Source organism: Centruroides sculpturatus, unplaced genomic scaffold, assembly GCF_000671375.1.
Source record: "Centruroides sculpturatus isolate CEXI.00-Female unplaced genomic scaffold, Cexi_2.0 scaffold188, whole genome shotgun sequence".
NCBI classification, from domain to species: Eukaryota; Metazoa; Arthropoda; class Arachnida; order Scorpiones; family Buthidae; genus Centruroides; species Centruroides sculpturatus.
This window is the reverse complement of record NW_019384404.1, coordinates 534,533-554,934: the sequence shown is the minus strand read 5'-3', so window position 1 is coordinate 554,934 and position 20,402 is coordinate 534,533. Positions and strand designations below refer to the sequence as shown.

The 20,402-nt window shown below is 39.8% G+C and overlaps 1 protein-coding gene across 2 annotated transcripts in view; it reads left to right on the top strand.

Moving 5' to 3' along the window:
• Positions 1-20,402, top strand: part of LOC111618756 (spondin-1-like) — a 50,125-nt gene that overhangs the window by 18,002 nt on the left and 11,721 nt on the right. The window contains exons 7-13 of one of the 2 annotated variants that reach the window (XM_023360319.1): positions 3,577-3,831; positions 3,901-4,099; positions 5,314-5,331; positions 5,436-5,598; positions 5,669-5,852; positions 16,310-16,505; positions 16,565-16,738. In XM_023360319.1, the coding sequence (XP_023216087.1) occupies positions 3,577-3,831; positions 3,901-4,099; positions 5,314-5,331; positions 5,436-5,598; positions 5,669-5,852; positions 16,310-16,505; positions 16,565-16,738 (1,189 nt within the window). Of the gene's footprint in view, positions 1-3,576; positions 3,832-3,900; positions 4,100-5,310; positions 5,332-5,435; positions 5,599-5,668; positions 5,853-16,309; positions 16,506-16,564; positions 16,739-20,402 lie in introns of both variants that reach the window. The other variant, XM_023360318.1, reaches the window with a different exon arrangement.

The window sequence follows — 20,402 nt, the reverse complement described above, 5'->3', positions numbered from 1 at the left end:
GAAGGCTTCTAGATTTTCTTGCGAGATACTTATAAGTATCTTAGCCTGCTTTTAATTAATTTTAACATAGAAAAGCTTTGTTCACCGGACACTTGTGTTACAGACATAGATAGCAGATATTTGTATGCTTGACCAAGTATAGAATAAGCGCCACTTAACACGTTATATCTGAATAATATATTATAACAACAAATAGAGCAATTTTTGCAAGCAATGCAGTAAGAGGATAAAATCGCATCTTTATTAGTTTCTACTTGATCATCAGTAGAATGTTCATTTTCGTTTAATTTTATAAAAGTTTCATTGACATTTCCCTTTAAAATATTCCATAACGATTTAAAATGTTGCTATTCTGAAATAATATTGTGTTGAGTGGCTACTGGATTAAACTGTATTAAAATACAGCTTAATTTTTGAAATGCGTTTTCAGGAATATTTAGTGATAGTCCCGTAAATTTTGTCTAATGTGCTTTGAACTCGCTGTAAGATGACAGTCGAACTCTCCCCGGTTGCTCTCTCTCCCACCTTCCCTGATCTAGATCGAGGACGTGTGAATTTGGTCCGGGAATGCGATAATTAAATCGTCTTACACTCGTTCCTGTTTACGAAATAAATCATCGATTTATTAGCTTTAGCTGGACAACCAGTTTCCCATTGGAGAGGGGGCGAGGTCCCGACCTCACACTACAAAATAGATTATTTTTAATTAAATCGTTTGGAATACAGAGAAATTATTATTGAATAACAGTTTTTACTTGTCTAAAATAAAGGAAATAATATAAGTGGCCATTAAATTTGTTATGACTACAATCATTGCTTTGGTGGCTAGGTAGGTACAAAACTAATAACTTGCATTTTTATAGTTTAGCATTAAGATTCATAGGAGTGGTGAACAGTTTCTAGCAATGTGAACAAATGACCAATTTTCTCTGTTTAGAAAGTAGTTTTGATTATTTTTCTCCTAGGATGCTTTCTGTTTGGGCCGAATCGGGCTAATGTGGTGTTTAACTCAGATCGGCTGAACTAATTTAGCTTCGGATACGGGTGGGGCCGGGTAAAATGATACAGGCCTACACATATACCTATATTATACCTAAAAATTGAAATTTACCTTACTTAACAAAAAAAAATAAATGAATTTTTTAAAATTAAACTTAACCAAACGGTACATTATGTACATATTTATAAAAAAAACGGCCCAAATTGTATACGGCCCATGTGGAATTTTCCACATTTTCCATATGGCCAGTCCGCTCCTGTTACATAAATGAAAGTCGAGACCAAACTTGGAAATCGCAAGAGAGAGGAAACCAGATTAACTATATAAGAACATCCGATAAATCACGTTATTTCACTTCAAAAATTATTCTCCTAACGGAGTTCGATATATAACCGGCACCACTCTATTATTAACACGGNTTATACAGTATATTTAGTTTATTAGTTTTTTAAATTTTTAGTTGGCTAATAGATGGCGCTACGTATAAAGACAGAAAATCGAATGTGGATAGAAATTAATTCATTTATAGAAATCGAATCGATATTTTGGGGCAAGATATAAGACATTGTCCGAGTTAGAATTATGTGAACGCATCTTCCGAGTTTCGTGACAATTGGGTGAAGGGGTGTAGAGCGAACACACGCTTTTTGTCGAAAATTTGTGAAATTTTGCAGAGAGGTTTGTTTCTTAATTAATGCTATTAAATTTTGGGTGTTTAAAAGGTCAAGAGAGTAGGGAGATAAAGGGGATCTAATACGGTCGGACTTAAATAACGATTTTGCTGGTTATTAACCTTTACAGTTTTTTTAAAAAAAACCCTCAAAGTTAAGCTTTCTGCCATTTTATAATAGTTCTATTTGTATTTCTTGGTTGATATGGAGAATTTATCTTGTTGGCTCTCTTCTCCGATTTCTAACAGTTAAAAATATAAAAAGTTTTTAAAATAAAATATCGTAACAGATGGCGCCATCAAAAGTTGCCGGGAAAGTTAAGCATCTCGCTACTGGATTTTTTACTATGTTTGATGGCAATCGTTTAACACTTCTCCAAAATTCGGTCGATGAATTTATGTTATGGAATAGATTATTATAATAATTATTTTCTTCAATTCGTATTTTATTCCTTAATTAATGGGCTACAATTTGAAAAAAAATTGTAGGCCTATGAATTCCCACTGTCGCCTCTCTGTCTTTCCTTCCTTAATCTCAGGAAAGGCGTTAGATAGATAAGAGTCGAGACCAGATGCCGAAAAATTACGGGTAAGAGGCTGGTTAACTACGTACGAACTTCCAGTCTAGACCCGAAGTCACGTGAATTCATTTGAGAAATTTTTTCCGGAATAGATGAACGACCGGTATGACTGTATTGTTAAGAGGAAAAGTATGATGTACAGGGGCAAGACACTGCTAATTTGAGATTAAGACGATTAAAAATTGCAGCCCGATGTTTTCTTTAGACAAATCTTTTATTTTCCAGTGTTTTATTACATTTATCTGTATTCTTCAACTTTTCTTTTATTTTTCCGACCTTTTCTGTTTTACTAAAGATCGGGTATCTTTTGTTAAGAATTGTCATAGGAATATTTTCCTGTTGGGTTTACTATTTTTCTTAAATTCTTTCATTGGGAGATATTTTCGACAAATATCAATAGGAGAGATTATAATTAATCCGTTAATTGTTCTTTTATATAAAAGTTCTTCCAAGAGAAGCAGAATTGTAACGCATTATGCAGTAAGTTAATCGAAGAGTTGTTTATTTCTTTATGTTTATGATAACTGCTTCACCCGAGGAATAAAGAACTGAACTGAAGATAAAGGCAAGTGGTCAGAAACTAATTTCTGGTTATTAAACATTCGGTCTCACGTACCGTACGTTAATTAACTTCGGGTCAAGTAACGTGGGAGAACTTGTATCAAATCCCGTCGGTATGTCTGCCAGGATGATAAGATTTTCCGAAAGGCATAGGTTTGTTAAATCACACGTACCGGTAGCGTTGTCTTTAAGTAAATCAATATTGAAGCGTCCTATTATTACCGGATTATAATTGATCGTTATTTTTAGAAGAGATGGTCGAACAGAGAATATAAAATTGTAGTCAGTTGCGGGAGATGGATAAATTGTCACTCTCAAATATTTATCAATTATTAAGGTAATTTTGTAAGTAATTAAAAGGTTACTTTATAAAATTAAGAAAGCAAATTTTAGAAAAGAATTGCGCAGTAAATAAACCCATTCCCGCAATTATTATCGTCCGAAATTGGAAACAACGATAAACACGAAAGGAGTGGTAATTAGGAAAATATTCAACAAATATATAAATACTCGGAAAATATATGCGTATTACGTCAAACTTTTAAATCAAAACGTGCCGCAAGTGCTGGAAATCGTCTGTTAAATGTTCTAAGCCCGCGGCACGATAGAACCGGTAGGCCCGCGACTGGCAAAATACACTCCATAGACGATAACGCCGCCGACGATCGTTTCCGTGCCGAAATTCCCTTCCGGGTAACTGGAAAAGTAACCTCGAATTTTGTATGGGGCCGAATGCCGAATTGCTTTTCTCCTCGGACCGACAGTCGAACAAGATCCGCACCATCATCAAGGCGCGAGGACTTTGGTACCCAAACGTCAACGGGAGAACCTTCGCTGTCTTCCGAGTGGATCGCTATCACCATCTGATGTCTCTGCTGAGCATGCTGGGTCCCAGTCCCGACTGGATCGTGGGCGTCAGCGCCCTGGAACTCTGCCTCAAGAACTGTTCTTGGATCATGGAAAAGGTCATGAATCTTTATCCGTGGGACGCTGGAACCGACAGCGGAACCACCTACATCGTGAGTAACTCTCCGCCCACCGCAACAGTTTTTCGCCGGTCCAATAATCGCTCTTACGCTTTTACGCAGTCGCCCAAGTCTCCGACGGTGCCACAGGAACGCATCAGGAGGATCACGGGCGCCCAGCCCGACTCCCCCTTTTACAACGCCAACGGCAGCCCCACCAAGCCCGTGGCCAGGATGACCGTCACACGACAGAGAGTCTACGACAAATCCTGCGACGACCAAGACCTCTTCACCCTGCTGCCCGACATCGACGTCGACCGACGTAAGTCTTTTCTGGGTGACCGGAAGCGGAAGAAACGCCGAAAACCGCGGCTTCCCTCTAGTCTCGGTCGCCGACGGAATTGCGCGATGGCGCGACCGATTTCCGTCGTCACTTCCTAAACTTGACGGAACTCGGCCACCGAGTTTGTTAACGAAATGACGAAAATCGGCCACGGCCGTCGTATCTTCGGGAGCATGGCGTCGCAACCTGTGGCCTTTTCATTGGCCACCGATTAATTACTAAGCGACGGATAAAACATCGTTAGTAGTAAGAGTAGAGGAAAAGGTGGTATTATGGAACCATTCCATTTCGAACTGATAATAAAGGCGAACTGTAGCGGATTGTGGCTGAACTGAACTAGGCAGACACCCATAGCAAGGGGAAAACCCGTTTTACTTCAGTTAAACGTTTGTCCGTAGTGAATCATCAAATTTGTGTTTTTCAAAATTCGAAAGTTTTGAATGCTAAATGGATTTAATTATTTTTAAAATATAAATCGTGTAGTTGTAGGTTCATCGGTGCATGTATTCCGTTCCACAGACTTAGGGGTACATATTAATCTGTGTGATGTTCATGTTTTTTAAAATTTGGTCTTGGCAGACATAAGTTAATTCAAGATGGCGATTCCATTGGTGCTTTTAATATGGAACCCAACTCCTCCGAACTCTCAATTTGCAAGCAAACATTCGTCCGGAGCAATTTGTGAAAAAGACACTAGGTATAAAGTCAATTCTTCCTGAGAATATCGAAAAAGAGCTGCTGGAATATAAGGTTTCATATTACCACCCGGTTTCCCCTAACTGACTTTTCTTGAAGTTCCTGACTTTTTGTACAGAATTTTTCAAAAACCATACTTATAGTTACACCAGTGAAAAATCCAATTAGGAACATTTAGTTTAATAGTTACCAGTACTTTTCGCACAAAAAAATGTGGATGTAGTTATGATACCTTGTTTACAATTCACTAAAATATAATTGGGGTTCCATAATACCACCTTCTCCTCTATACTTTCAGTGATTTAACAAAATAATTGCCACGTTCTTTTTTGTATAATATTCGACCGAAAAGCCGAATCGAGTGGCAAATATTTCGATACGGGCCAGCGTCGCGTCGGACTCGGAATCCGTAAGTGCCCCGCCGCGGTTTTCGAAAGATCTTCCGCTTCCTCTCTGTTTTTCTCATCGACTGACGCTTTCTTTCGTCTTTCTAGCAGCCAGCAGCAACGTCACAGGTAAGTCCTCTCTTCCGGATTTTCCGGGTGGGGAGCCCGGTCCCTTTCCCGTCCGGGTGAAGACGGGGAGAGACCGACTCCTTTCTGGGATTCTCGTTGGACAGAATGCGCCGCCACCCCGTGGTCCGAGTTCGGCCCGTGCAGCGTCAGTTGCGGCCAGGGTTACCAGATCAGGGTCAGGTCGTACGAGGAGGAGCAGAGGTCGCCTTCGGTCGACTGCGACTTGCAGCTAGAAGAGAAAGTTGCCTGTGAGACTGAGTGCGTGGGGTAAGTACCGTAGGCCACCGATCTGCCGCCATCCAAAGATTTCATCCGCTAATCGGGTTCTCGTCTTCAGCGACGTCAGCTGCGAGACGTCGCCCTGGAGCCGGTGGACCGAATGCAGCAGCACGTGCGGCAGAGGGCTGAGGACCAGGAGCAGGAAGTATCGGAACTACGCGGCCAGAAAGGTCTGCACTCTGGATCTGATGGAGAAAGAGGCCTGCGGTCCGTCCGAGACCGACTGCCAGACGGGAGAGACGGTAAGTTTCTTTCTTTCCTTCTCTTATTCCCTCTTCGTTCACCCGTCGGACCGGGAGCCGGGCCAAAATTAAAAGGACCTCGGCCGACTTGCCTTAAGCCGCCTTCGCTTCTCGCAATTTCCAGCGGCGCGGCAAGTAGTAAAACGCGCTTTCTCCACCATTCCAGTCCGCACGTTCTTACTCCGGCTGGCACGGTGGCCTTTCTTCTTTCATTCCTATTCCGTCCGGCAGAAAACTCCCGTTCCGCCCTGGAAATTCTCCTCCACCGTACCATTCCTTTGACCAGACTCTACCGTAAAACTTTTTTCCCCGCCGTCTCAAACTTCCCCCATTTTACGCCTGGCCTCTTCTCCCGCTGCCAAAGACAAACGGAACCTTCTTCCGCGCTTAACACACTCCGCGGAACGGCCGGAGAGTCTACGAAGGGTTTACCCCGTCTTCGTCTGGTTTAGCCACTTTACGGATCTGCCCGGAAGACGAGTTTTACGCCACGAAGCTTTTCGGAACACCGTCCATCGGCGCAGGACGTGTGGGCGATAAAATAAGAGACGAACGGATAAGTATATTAAACAACCCTAGGCCCGATATATATACATAGCCAAACGATCGCCTTCTTTTCTTCCACGTGATTCTAAATTATTTAAATTATAATTTTTAACTTAAAGAAGAGATGGCGCCTAACGTCTACCTCTAGTAGAAATTACTTAGTACTGTATTAATTAATAAAATAGCGCATTTATAGCCCGAGTATTTATGGATATCGTTTGGCTATGTATCAGCGACAAACAATGGATAAAATTCAAATTTTTTTTCTTTATAAAAATCACCATTCCTTCTATTGATCCACCGGTAAACCTAAGTAATATTTTCTAAAAAACCAGTTAAACATTTTGTAATCTGAAACATTTTAAAACGATTTTGTAATTAAGAAACACATTTACGCGCATTTATATACATTAGAACAAAAAAAGACACGAAATTCAAAACGAACTTTTTATTATAAATTGATTAATTCGTATTGTAGTTGTAATAGCAGATAAGCCGCCCGTCGTTTCCGGGATAAAAAATAACAACAAACATTAAGATTATTTCGTACTTCTAACCCTTCTATAATATTATATTATAATATTCAATTTATATTTACAAAGATTATCTTACGTAACGGTTTATAACACCCAGTGACCAATCTAATGTATTTTAAAAAATCTTTAAATTTTGTACAGCAGAGAAAGAAAATTTTTAAAACGTGTTAGATCGGTCACTCGTTGTAATAAACCCTTACGTAAGATAATCTTTATAAATATAAATTGAATACTATAATATAACAAACATTAAAACGAGAACCATATAAAGAATTTAGTTATTTCAGCCTACCATTGTCAAGTTTATCGCCATATTCGGATAGTACAAAATGATACAATTTCAATGGCAAGTAGACACCAATTGAAAATACGATATCCTAAAAACTTTAAAATTCTCTTCTAATGTTGGCACTAATAAACGAATATCAAATAGTCATCAGCCAACCAATCAAATTTTGAGAAAAACGGACCAAATATTTAAACTCGGCANGAATGCGCGGCGTTAGTAGTCGCGGCCAATGGACGAGCGAGTCTCTATCGGCGAATCATTTTAGGGGTTTGAAACATCGACTGGATTACAGATCATTGCCGTCTGCAATAAGACATTTTGAAGATTCGAAAAGCCGAAAAGACCGAAGCATTTCACCGTAGCCAAGTCGATTGCCAGGGAATATAGCTTGGCATAAATAATATAAAAGCTATCGCTCTTCTAATGTTGGCACTAATAAACGAATATCAAATAGTCATCAGCCAACCAATCAAATTTTGAGAAAAACGGACCAAATATTTAAACTCGGCACCCTGGAAAACCAAGTAAAACATATTTTGTACAGGTCGGTAACCTCGTATTAAGGAATTTTCCTATTCGAATGACACCATACCGCTGGTCCTATGGAAATAAGGAACTGTTGATAAGGGGATTGGAGTAATAAGACCAAAAGTAATACTTGTTCTTCTCCCGGAAGAGAAAATTATCAACCACTACTATTTAATACTGGCCTACTATTAATATTTGAAAAGTGATCCGTATTAGACGGGTTGTGATGGCCACGCATGTGATCGAAGTTGCTAACCTCAACGTCTGAAAGACTTGATATAAGACTTGTTTAAATAAAGAAATCTTGTAAAAATGCGAGAATATTTACTTTTATGTCATACCGTAAAAAACAGGTGAAAATGGGTTGAAAAACTAAAATTCGGCAGAAATGTCCGAGTAGTTTTGAAAATTGTGGCAAAAGCATACTGGAAGATTTGACAGTAAGACTCAACGTATGAATAAAGTGCATACAAACTACTGGAAATTTTGAATGAAGTAATGTCGCCACGAAATATAGGAAATATAAACATCGACAGAAAAATACTTCCAGCTCTACTTTGTGCCGTAAAGTCGTGGCACGTACAGTACTGTACAGTACATTAATTTGGCTGAACGTTAGAACCGCTTAAGCAGTATCAAAGAGAGAAATTTCTGGCTATGGATTTATGAGTTAGTAAGGGGAGATGAAATCAGGGTAGAGTACGGGATGTCCGTTTCCTGGTAAATATCGCATTTATAGAAAAACTACTGTATTAGAATTGGTTTGGTTTATTTGGTTTCGGAAACGCGACACGCGATCCATCTACCAAGGAGGATACATCCCGGAAATACTTTTATGTAAAGCCGGCTCCAGTTTGTCTTACTAACACGAAGAAAACACAGAAAACTCCAAAACGTGGCCAGTCCGTTGGCCATGCGCGAACCCATTACCGACTATCGGTGTTCGGTGGTTTTATCCACTCGGTTACTGGAGGGAACTTAGTGGGCTACAATTTCAAAAAACTGTAGACCTATAAATTTCCATTTTCATCCTTCTATTTCTGTCCTTTCTTAATCTCGAAAACGGAGTTAGATATCAGGGGCGGACTGGTCCTAAAATTTTTGTGTGGAAAATTATTACCAGACCAGCCCACAAATAAAAAAATATATTTTTTTCTATTTATATTTAAATATATTCAAAATACAACATTGACAAAAATTACAATAAGCACAAGTCTATATTCTACAATATTAATTTTTTATTTAGAAGTTTGCTTTGTTGAGCAATAATATTAATGACATCATCAGAATGTATTTCGTTTAAAAAATCCTTCTCCACTGACATTAACACGAAGGCTTCTAGATTTTCTTGCGAGATACTTATAAGTATCTTAGCCTGCTTTTAATTAATTTTAACATAGAAAAGCTTTGTTCACCGGACACTTGTGTTACAGACATAGATAGCAGATATTTGTATGCTTGACCAAGTATAGAATAAGCGCCACTTAACATGTTATATCTGAATAATATATTATAACAACAAATAGAGCAATTTTTGCAAGCAATGCAGTAAGAGGATAAAATCGCATCTTTATTAGTTTCTACTTGATCATCAGTAGAATGTTCATTTTCGTTTAATTTTATAAAAGTTTCATTGACATTTTCCTTTAAAATATTCCATGACGATTTAAAATGTTGCAATTCTGAAATAATATTGTGTTGAGTAGCTACTGGATTAAACTGTATTAAAATACTGCTTAATTTTTGAAATGCGTTTTCAGGAATATTTAGTGATGGTCCCGTAAATTTTGGTCTAATGTGCTTTGAACTCGCTGTAAGATGACAGTCGAACTCTCCCCGGTTGCTCTCTCTCCCACCTTCCCTGATCTAGATCGAAGACGTGTGAATTTGGTCCGGGAATGCGACAATTAAATCGTCTTACACTCGTTCTTGTTTACGAAATAAATCACCGATTTATTAGCTTTAGCTCGACAACCAGTTTCCTATTGGAGAGGGGATGAGGTCCCGGCCTCACACTACAAAATAGATTATTTTTAATTAAATCGTTTGGAATACAGAGACATTATTATTGAATAACATTTTTTACTTGCCTAAAATAAAGGAAATAATATAAGTGGCCATTAAATTTGTTATGACTACAATCATTGCTTTGGTGGCTAGGTAGGTACAAAACTAATAACTTGCATTTTTATAGTTTAGCATTAAGATTCATAGGAGTGGTGAACAGTTTCTAGCAATGTAAACAAATGACCAATTTTCTCTGTTTAGAAAGTAGTTTTGATTATTTTTCTCCTAGGATGCTTTCTGTTTGGGCCGAATCGGGCTAATGTGGTGTTTAACTCAGATCGGCTGAACTAATTTAGCTTCGGATACGGGTGGGGCCGGGTAAAATGATACAGGCCTACACATATACCTATATTATACCTAAAAATTGAAATTTACCTTACTTAACAAAAAAAAATAAATGAATTTTTTAAAATTAAACTTAACCAAACGGTACATTATGTACATATTTATAAAAAAAACGGCCCAAATTGTATACGGCCCATGTGGAATTTTCCACATTTTCCATATGGCCAGTCCGCTCCTGTTACATAAATGAAAGTCGAGACCAAACTTGGAAATCGCAAGAGAGAGGAAACCAGATTAACTATATAAGAACATCCGATAAATCACGTTATTTCACTTCAAAAATTATTCTCCTAACGGAGTTCGATATATAACCGGCACCACTCTATTATTAACACGGAAAGTATAATGTAGAGGGCAAAACACTACTTTACTCCATGCAGGCAAGTGTTATGTGCTACCTGTCGCAATTATGGCGCGTCTATTTCGCGTTATATCATTGTTGCAATAACTTAGTGAATAAAATGTGAATATAATATACAGTAATACCCCGAACTTACGCGATAGATGGAACTGAGCGATAACCGCGTAAGTCGAATTCGCATAAGTTGAGGTATAATTTCGCAATTTATGTAAAATCCAAGTCGGATGTATGTAAGCTAACAAATGTTCTCGTTAGTCTTATCTCGTCTTTTGATTCGTTCACGGTTACAAGAAATCACCACATAGAGTCTCTCGAGTCTCCGTAGATATAACAAACACAGAAATAAATTGTAGCTATGTGTCGATTTCGCGCGACACGTCCGAACGTTTAAGCTGAACAATAGTGTGGAGGTGCGTAATCAAGGGTTGCGTGGCGCTCAAACAAAAGAAGAATCGACGAGATTTGAAAATCGCGTAACTCCGGGATTGCGTAAGTCGAGGTATTACTGTATATAGTTTTTTAAATAATACCTTTTTTTGTAAGAATTAGATTTAGTTAATTATTTTGTCAAAATATTCCCCATAGATGGCGTTACATGTAAAGCCAGCAATCAAATGTAAACAAAAATTAATCCATTTATACAAATACAATCGATAATATCGGGTAGGATGTACGGTACGTACATGATCTGAGTTTAATAATAATTTGAATGTAATTGCCGAGTTTTGTACCAATTGCTCGAACGGCCTAGGTGTGCATAGCGAACAAACAAACAAACATCAAACATTATATATATAGATGCAATGCTACGTAAATATTCTATTATATTTTTCGCATCGTGATTTAAAACTTTTCTCCAGATCTTTCGGCCGAAAATACCTATGTAAAATTGCTTTTAAATAGTGCAGTTAAATTTCTGTATAACGAAATTTCTCCATGGCTAATATTTTGCGGGACTTAGTCACTTTGTTATATACAGCTTTGACTGTAAATAAAAAAAAATATCCGCCAAATCGTGCAAAAATTTTTAAGTTTTCGTTGCCCACTTGTCGCGTACCCAAGTCTTTCGGCCTCTTTCTTTTACCGCCGCCACTTTCAAACGGCCAAACCCGTCTGTAAGCTCACACTAAAAATTTTGGTCTATGTGATCTGGCCTTGGATGCCTGCAATCTCTAATTGCAAATTTACCCAACCACCTGATTACTAGGACCCCATGCCAGTTATCTTACTACTGAAAGAATTCTTAACAGTAATAGTAAAGAATCTTCTCCGCACAGTATCACTCCTGCATGAAATCCAATCGCATTAAATTCCCGAAACTTTGCTCAAACTCATTTTGCAAACTTCGCAAGAATGTAGCAACGAAGAGTAATCTACGGTAGCGGTGTGTTCCGTCGATGCTCGAAACAATGCAGAAAAATGGACTAGTTTTTCCAAAATATTCGGTTGGAAAATTATCATATTTGTTTTAAAATCCAGACACGTTCGAGAAGCTGGGGTAACGTTGTATTTAGCTGGTTTATACGCTCAACTATATTTGAATGCTAAACGGTAAACGCGTGACCAGGGATTTACTCTCCATCAACTCTAAAAACCGTTCTCTTTTACGTTAGCCGAAGTATTTTGATAAATTCGTCGACTTCATTCAATACATTTAGCAAATGTTTTAACGCTCGATCTTTGCTTAGCCTACGGTCAATGCCGTGCAGCAGCGGGTCAACGCATTCCACTTCAATTTCTGTTAGATGAATGCAAAAGACGGTGCCGCATTCAATACAACATACGCTTTTCTACTCGAGACCAAACGAATTGCGCGTGTTGCCGAGAACTTGAAATATTTTTGCCCGCTCGTCTTTATTCGGTGCAATTAAAGGATGTTGGAAAAATGGTTAGCCAAGAACGTCACTAGAATAAGTTCATTCACCGATTGAATGTGAATAACACTGCAAAGCGGAGTGTTATTTGCTAGCTATTGACGAATAAGTAAAAGAACAGAAGTATTAAATTCGCGTTTTATTCCATCACCGGTAGCCAGCTGTATTCGAAAAAATACGATATTCATAAATTATTAAAGACCCATCGGATTACTTACTAAAGATTTATATAGAAGATACCGTCATAGGTAATAGTAGCGTCTAATAGAGACGTAACGTCTCCGCCCATCTCGTTTTAGATTTCTCCTGAAATAAACCGAGAACTCGAACTTGGGTCCGGGGGACCAGACCAGAGCCGAAGCCGTAATCCGTGGTGGCTTTGGAGTGCCGTAACCAGCCTTTTTCGAAGTATACGCCTAGTGACATTATATATATATATATACATCTTTAATGATACTATGGCCATTGGCGTTTTTCATGCGTCAAAATAAATACACAACTCGTAGCTCGCCTGGGGAGGTAACGCTGGTCCTCGGCTATTATCGTGTTTATTTGTTTTACGTGCCCGTCTTTATATTTTTATTTATTCGTAATGGATATCGACAACACAAATGTTCAGTCGACGACGTTTTTAAAATATTTGTTGTATTCGAATGCCACCGACGTTCGATTTGTATTTTCCCCCATTTTCCGTATTTTACCGTCGGTAAAATATGGGTGCGTGTCGATCGAAGTGTTTAGAGGCGTAGAGGACCCCACCGGTGGATGAGCGGTTCCGTTCCCCGAACACCGGGAGTTCGGTGGTCGTGAGTTGGACTTGAACCAGACGGACTGCGCTTTGAGTTTTCCGGTTTTCTCCACGTCCATAACGTCCGATAGAGGCCAGTTAACCTTAATTATTCCCCGCGTAAAGATCATCATAAACTCGTACAATTACTATTACATGACAATTACGTCACACTTTACCACGGGGCGATATAGCCTAGAAACTCATGCCCAACTAGCGATACAAGACAAGGCGTAGAGGACGGACGGACGTTTTTTTTAAATATAAATAATCACTTTTAAATTATTATATCTCGCGTTATCACGCTATAATTCAGGCGAAACCTCGGTTCTTACTCCGGCATTCCATTTACTAATCGCGTCAACTTTTCGGGCCTTGGTGGGATACGCCGTTCCGTTCGACCCGACGAAATATGGAATAAATTAAAAGTAAAAAGTGGTTTTTGGATGGCGGAATTCAAGAACCACGTTTTACTTTTACGTGAGGAGACGTAATCGACAGCGTTAAAAACGGAACGATGCCGTGGGCAGAAAAAAACTACTTTAATCGATTTTAACGAAACTTGTTTCTATTGTCTTCTGTCGTACGAGATTCTTTAAAATTTGGCGCGTTTTTCTGTATTTAATTAAAACCAACAAACAATATAGGACTTTTAGTAGTATTTAGATGAACAGATAAACTGAAAAAGACAACGGTTTGGAAATTTGTGCCGACGGAGGCATTTTGGTGAAATGTATGGGAAATTTCGTTGTAATGTTTACAAAATTCACTTTTTACATACGTGAGTGATAAATTCACACGGCAAAGGGTAACGAAAATCTATCTCTCGGGTGGTAGGATTGCAGATGCGAATGACGCTATTGGTAGTTTAACAGAGCTGCAGAGCGTATCCATAGAAGCAGAAAAGTTAAAAGAACCGTACATGTAAACTTGATCCTTGGCAAGATGTCGCTTTCCGAAATTAGCCTAAAGAATACTTGCTCCTCTAAGCCTATCGCGAGTTTAGCAGTCAGTACAGCACGGTAATCAGAAGTTCTAATGCTATTTATCGAAAAATACTAAAGAAAAGTCAAGGACGTCACGCTTGGAAGCAAGTTTTGTTATAGGCACGGCGATCGGCGTCTAAAACAAGTAATAAATGCTTTAACTTCTATCGACTACTGCTATTCTCCATGCTTCACGTCGTCAAGGCTCACTATCGCTAGTCTTGATCGATGCTCCGCACGTAGTCGTGGGCTTCGGTGCCAGTATCGCTCGCACTTCGGTGCCTGGTGGCGAATTCCCATATCGCCTAAAACTATATAACATCGAGTACTCCAGGAACGTTCGAGTGGGCTACTCTAAGACAGCAGAGTCGCTAGACTAACTACGTCGCCAGTCTTAGCAGAGCGCGGCCCCACTGGTCATCGCGTGCGGCTGATTTCATGGGAATCAGCCGCACGCGAAAGATCACATTTACAGGTATGGTTCCTTCCATTTGTTTGCTGCTATGGACATGCTCAACGGCTCTGTCAAGGCCCCAACAGAGTCATTTACATCTGCAATTATCCTGGAGATGGTAGTAGTAAGCGGTTTGGGAAGCAGCACGAAAAGGATATGGACGATTAACGCGTTAATATTACATTTCTAGAAAATTTTGAGAGTTGATAAAAATCATACAAATACACGTAATAATATAAATTTTCATACTCGTACTAGAGTTTTCTATGAATTTATTAGTTGGCCCGGCTAACAATTTTGCGCTCCCGCCTTTCCTCGGCCCCGTTAGAAACTAGTCTTTTAACTGCCAAAGTGAGATTCTACGTTCGAATGCGCGGCGTTAGTAGTCGCGGCCAATGGACGAGCGAGTCTCTATCGGCGAATCATTTTAGGGGTTTGAAACATCGACTGGATTACAGATCATTGCCGTCTGCAATAAGACATTTTGAAGATTCGAAAAGCCGAAAAGACCGAAGCATTTCACCATAGCCAAGTCGATTGCCAGGGAATATAGCTTGGCATAAATAATATAAAAGCTATCGGCTGTCTGCGTGTGTAAATTCTCCATAACTCCCGCTATTTTTGTCCAATCCAGGTGAAATTTTGATTATTTTCTTTTGTTCCGACGGAAAGTACAAGCTACCTAATTTCTACAAAATATTGACTACTCTTTTCAATTCTTCCATTTTTACTTCCTTCCTAGAAAGTAATCCATGTTCTGCGGACGAATTTCTAGTTTTAATATACTCAGCTTGGTTTTATTTTCCATTAATGCAACGACGCAGCGAATTAACGGACGGGCGTGTTAACTTAAAAATATATTATGTAGAACGACAAAAAAAAAAAAAAAATACAATGCTCTTACTCGTATAATTACAAAAATATCCAATCTTTGAATTTCCGGTTTTCGTGCAGAAAACGAGAGAAAATTGTAGCACGAGATACGATTAGACGACAATTATATTATATTATTTGGCTTATTTTCGAACGACCATTTATTCCCGGGATCACAGTATTTCATACAACGATTCGTTACGGCATCAACCACAGCACCGATGTTCAGGGACGATCTTTACTGAGTATCGAACGGGATACGTTCGTCTCTTATTATATATCTTGTCCTGGCCGAACGTCGTCGATACTATTGGTGAAAACCGCGACGTTAAGCCGAACGACCAGTTTCAATTTCCAGAAACCAATTTTATGGTACACTAATTGATATAAACGATATATAATTTGGTTAAAATTACTCTAATTGTTAATTAATTAATGAGGGAAAAAATGCCGAAGGTGTTTTCCCTACGGCATTTCTTTCCCTCCTAGAATCGAGAGTTTAAAAGATAATTGTAGCCAATTACAAAGATACTCGTACCTTGGTCGGAAACCCAGCTCCACGTCCTTTCGTTACCTTGGTCGGAAACCAAGGTAACGAAAGGACGTGGAGCTGGGGCTTGCCATACAAATAGAAAACCGACGAGATTCAGTATTTCTTCTGGACGACGCCAGAGGGCGTAGCGACTGGAATCCGGCTAGTCCAGGAGTTGGCCAACTCGGAATCGTTGGGGTTTTAAAGAAAACGTACTGATGGAATCGCGTTTTTCCCCATGGCTCTTCCAGGAGCAGGCTAATCTTTCATTCACCCCAGACAGACCCGACGTGCGAAGTGACCCACTGGTCCGAATGGTCTCCGTGCAGCGCTTCCTGCGGCAAGGGGACGAAAACCAGAACCCGGCTGTACACTAATCCGACGGGACCCACGGTCTGTAACGCCGAATTGATACAGAAATCTCCCTGCGCCGCCGAGAGACCCGAATGCACCGTCGACTACGCCGAAGCCAAAGGTAAGAGTTATGTTTCCGGTCGTACGCGGCTCGGCCTAAACTCTCTGTCGTCCTATCAGAAATCTGCACCAAAGAAAAGGACTCGGGTCCGTGCAGAGGATATTTTCCCCGCTGGTACTACGACTCCGGCCGCACCATGTGCCTGCAGTTCGTCTACGGAGGATGCCGCGGCAACAAGAATAACTTTGAGCGCTACACCGACTGCAACCGAATGTGCGAAGTCATGCTCAGAGGTAGGTGTTCCTCCCTTTCTGCATTTACGTTTTCGGTCGAAACGCGACCTTCTGTTTATTCCGTAAGCGGCTTTCCCTTTCCGTCTTTACCGCTTTCGAGTAGCAAATTCCGACAGAATTTTCCAGTCGGAAGCGAAAACCCCAAACCTGCGGGTTGCCTTCGTTGTACAAATTACTGCGTGGCTAGGACCGGTCGTTTTGCCAAGTTGCGCTGCAGTGCGGAAATCCGGGCTTTCGCGCCTGGTGTTGTTGCGATTCTCCCGATTCCGTGCCTCTCCTCTGACTCGTAGCTTCAACATATTTACTTATTGAGGAGAAGCGTCAGCCAAACCTTCTTTGTAGCTTACAAAATCGTGTTCGTTTTCCAAATCTCTTCCATCAATTTTGATAACATTTTGCCACTTTCCAATTCCTCATCCGTGACTTCATTTCGAGATACCGTATGGTAGTTCGAGCGCATGCGACAAAGTGATATCGTCCAAATCGCGCGACAAAGTATTTGTGGCTTATAGAATTAAGTTCGTTCTCAGAAATGTAATAAAGAATGTTTGTCCGTGACTTCGTTTTCGAGATACATTGAGGTCAAAGTGATAATGTCCATACGTCCCTAGAATGAGCGTGCCTAATAAAATTTAGGAGCAAAAATAAAAGCATTCCGATGGCCTAAAGGAAAATGGAATTGAAAAACGAACAAAGGAAACTACGCCATTGCTTTGCTGTTGGATCTCCTCTCCATGTCAGCAAATGCAAGGATCGCTTCTCCGCCCTATGCCACCCGTAAGAGATGGAAATAATTCATTGGCAATCGACGGCATCCGATCGAAACTGGAAGGTGATAATACACGAAAAAGCTAAAGTTCGATTTGCAGATATATGAAGCCGGAATGCGGACACCCGGAAAAGACAGAGGAAAGTTAATGTCTGGAATATTGATTCAAAAATAGTGAACGAGAGTGTGCTATGCAAGGGCGATGGTCAATTCCAAATTCGGCATTACTGTTCTTGGACGAAACGGGAATAAATGTGCACACCCACAGACATTATGGGTATTCGACCCAGTGGCGTAGCGTAGTGGGGGAGGCCGGAGCGGCCCGCCCCGGGCGACATTTTAAGGGGCGGCAAAATTTCACAATAAATAATAATAATATCTTGTAAACATTTGAATCATTTTATTTCATATTTTCGTCCCACCTACGATTCGGACCAATTAAAATGAGTACGGAATAGTGTTACCACCCGGACAGTCCGGAAATCGACTCACTGTCCGGGTGAACTGTTAATTTTTCCCGGCAATATCGTGCGTAACCTGTCGACCTTTTTTTTTTTTTGCTTGTACGATTCGTATTCATACACATCTCCAATATTCAATAGAGCTATGTCATCTAGGTTACTTACGTTACTCCTATCCAAGTCTCCCTAGTCCCTAAATGTACCTGATTTAGAACCGGCATGCACTGCACATTATTCTTCGCATTGCAAAATGACATACGCATGCGTCAGGAACTTCTGTTCGAACAAACCTCACCTGCCCTCTGGGTCAGCGATTTTAAAAAGGTGGCAACACTAGCACGGAAATTTTCATTACTTATTCTGTGACGAAACTGAATTTTAGTCTTTTAAATTGAGATAACTAAATAAGGGAGAAGCGAAATTTTCCTTTGCCCCGTGCGGCTGACACCCACGCTGCGCCACTGATTCGACCGAACGTATAAATGCGAATACCACCCGTCCAACGAATAAATGGAAGAATATGTCTCGTAGCTATTTTAGCTCTCACCGGAATTGAAACATGCGGCCCTTCCACGCCGGCATGTTTCAATTCCGGTAAGAGCAAGGACAAATAGTTTCGAGTTGTACGAGTCTTCCACGCTCGTACAACTCGGAATTATTTGTCCTTTCAACGTAAACATTGCGACGATCCGAAGAACAGATTTCCGGGATTCTATTTAATTAATAATGGATAAAGTAACATTTCATCAATCACGGTTACAAGACTGACGGAGCAGTCCATAAGTTACAAATACTAACCACTGTACTCACCACAACTTAATCCTACAGAGGAATGTTTCTCCTCATTCGAAATCAGACTACAATGTTACACCTAAACCCACAACCAATAAATCGATGCGTGTCAATGATCCCATCGTCGATACAATGAATCCGGACATTGAATTCCATCGTTTACCTGCTTATAAAAGCTTATAATGCATTACCGTCAGTATAAGTTCATCCAACATTAACTGCCGAAATCTTATTTATGTAGCAATCTTCTGTCATAGTAATTAGTATCGTTTTATGTAATCTATGCCTGTCTTTATATCTGCCAGACACTAAATTTTCGAATTCGGAATGATAGCAAATAAAACTTAGTTTGTTATATTATTTAGTGAGAGTTGCTTCTTACATACATTTACATCACGCGAATAGAATAAAAAGAGACTAATTTTCGCCACAGCAACATACTAATCTTTTAGGCGAAATCGTTCCGTTAAATTGTGGGATCCGTCTTCTCTATTATGCATAATGGGTCGTATTTTCTGCCACGCCGTACGTTCGAGATGGAAATCCTTCCGATCATTGGTGCGATTTGTTCGATCGTTTTTGCTACGAGTCTTCCAGTTCGTGCAATCTGTCCATTGCCATTTCTACGTCGAACACTACTGCGAAATTAATCCGCAAATAGTTACAAGGTGTTTCCGTATTCGAGACACTAGTTTATTAGCGCTAAACTCTTCCACAGAGTGTAAATCCCGTAAAATACGTGATCGGAGAACAAAGTGGCGAAACTTGCGTGACCATTTCTGAAATTATTCCGATGATAAACTGCATAAAAGAAAACGTCGCATCTTCAAAACGGGCAACGACAATGTCTGCGAGATATTCTTTTCGATAATAAAAATAAGCGATTTATTTCTCAATAAAGAACTCTATTCTATCTTTCCCATTCTTTCGCCACTCCCGGATCCTAGAATCAAATATTTATATTTGAATCACCCAGTAGCTGATGAAAAACCGTCTCGAGCCTAAGGATTATAAAGCTCAACGCTTCGTCCCGCTGTTGGGTGATTCGATCTCGGTAGGGGCCGTAGGCCCGAAATGAGACAGCCCTTTCGATTATTTGGAGCTACGCTACCACGAGGAACCACGAATTAATCGTACACTCGACCAACTTCGTTATCTTCAAATGGATCGGAACCGTGGTTCGAGACGATAAAAACTTTCCCCAGATTGTACTGTACTGTACCTGCGGAAATATTTTCAAAAGCGAGTAACATCTTAGATAGACAGAAACGGGCTGTCGGGATAGCGGTTTGAAAAGTAACTTTTTCTTATTGATAGTGCCTGATCCAAACTGATTTTCTGTACAAATACCATAAAAACAAGAATTCTGATTTTCTATACGCGGCTCAAATTTTAAAAAGTTGAATTATACATAGATCGAGTCGCAACATTCACGCATTAGATATAGATATTATTATATTGCATTTGCAGGTATATTGCACGTTTATTCGTGAAATACACCTCAAAAGGTTAAAAAAAAGCTGTTTCGTGGGTCGGAAACGGATTAATCCATTTTATATTGTTTCTTAAGGGAAAATTTGTTTGTGTTTAAGAACACTAAGTTCGAAAACCGAGGTTTGACTGTATCTTCGTGCCACTGCTT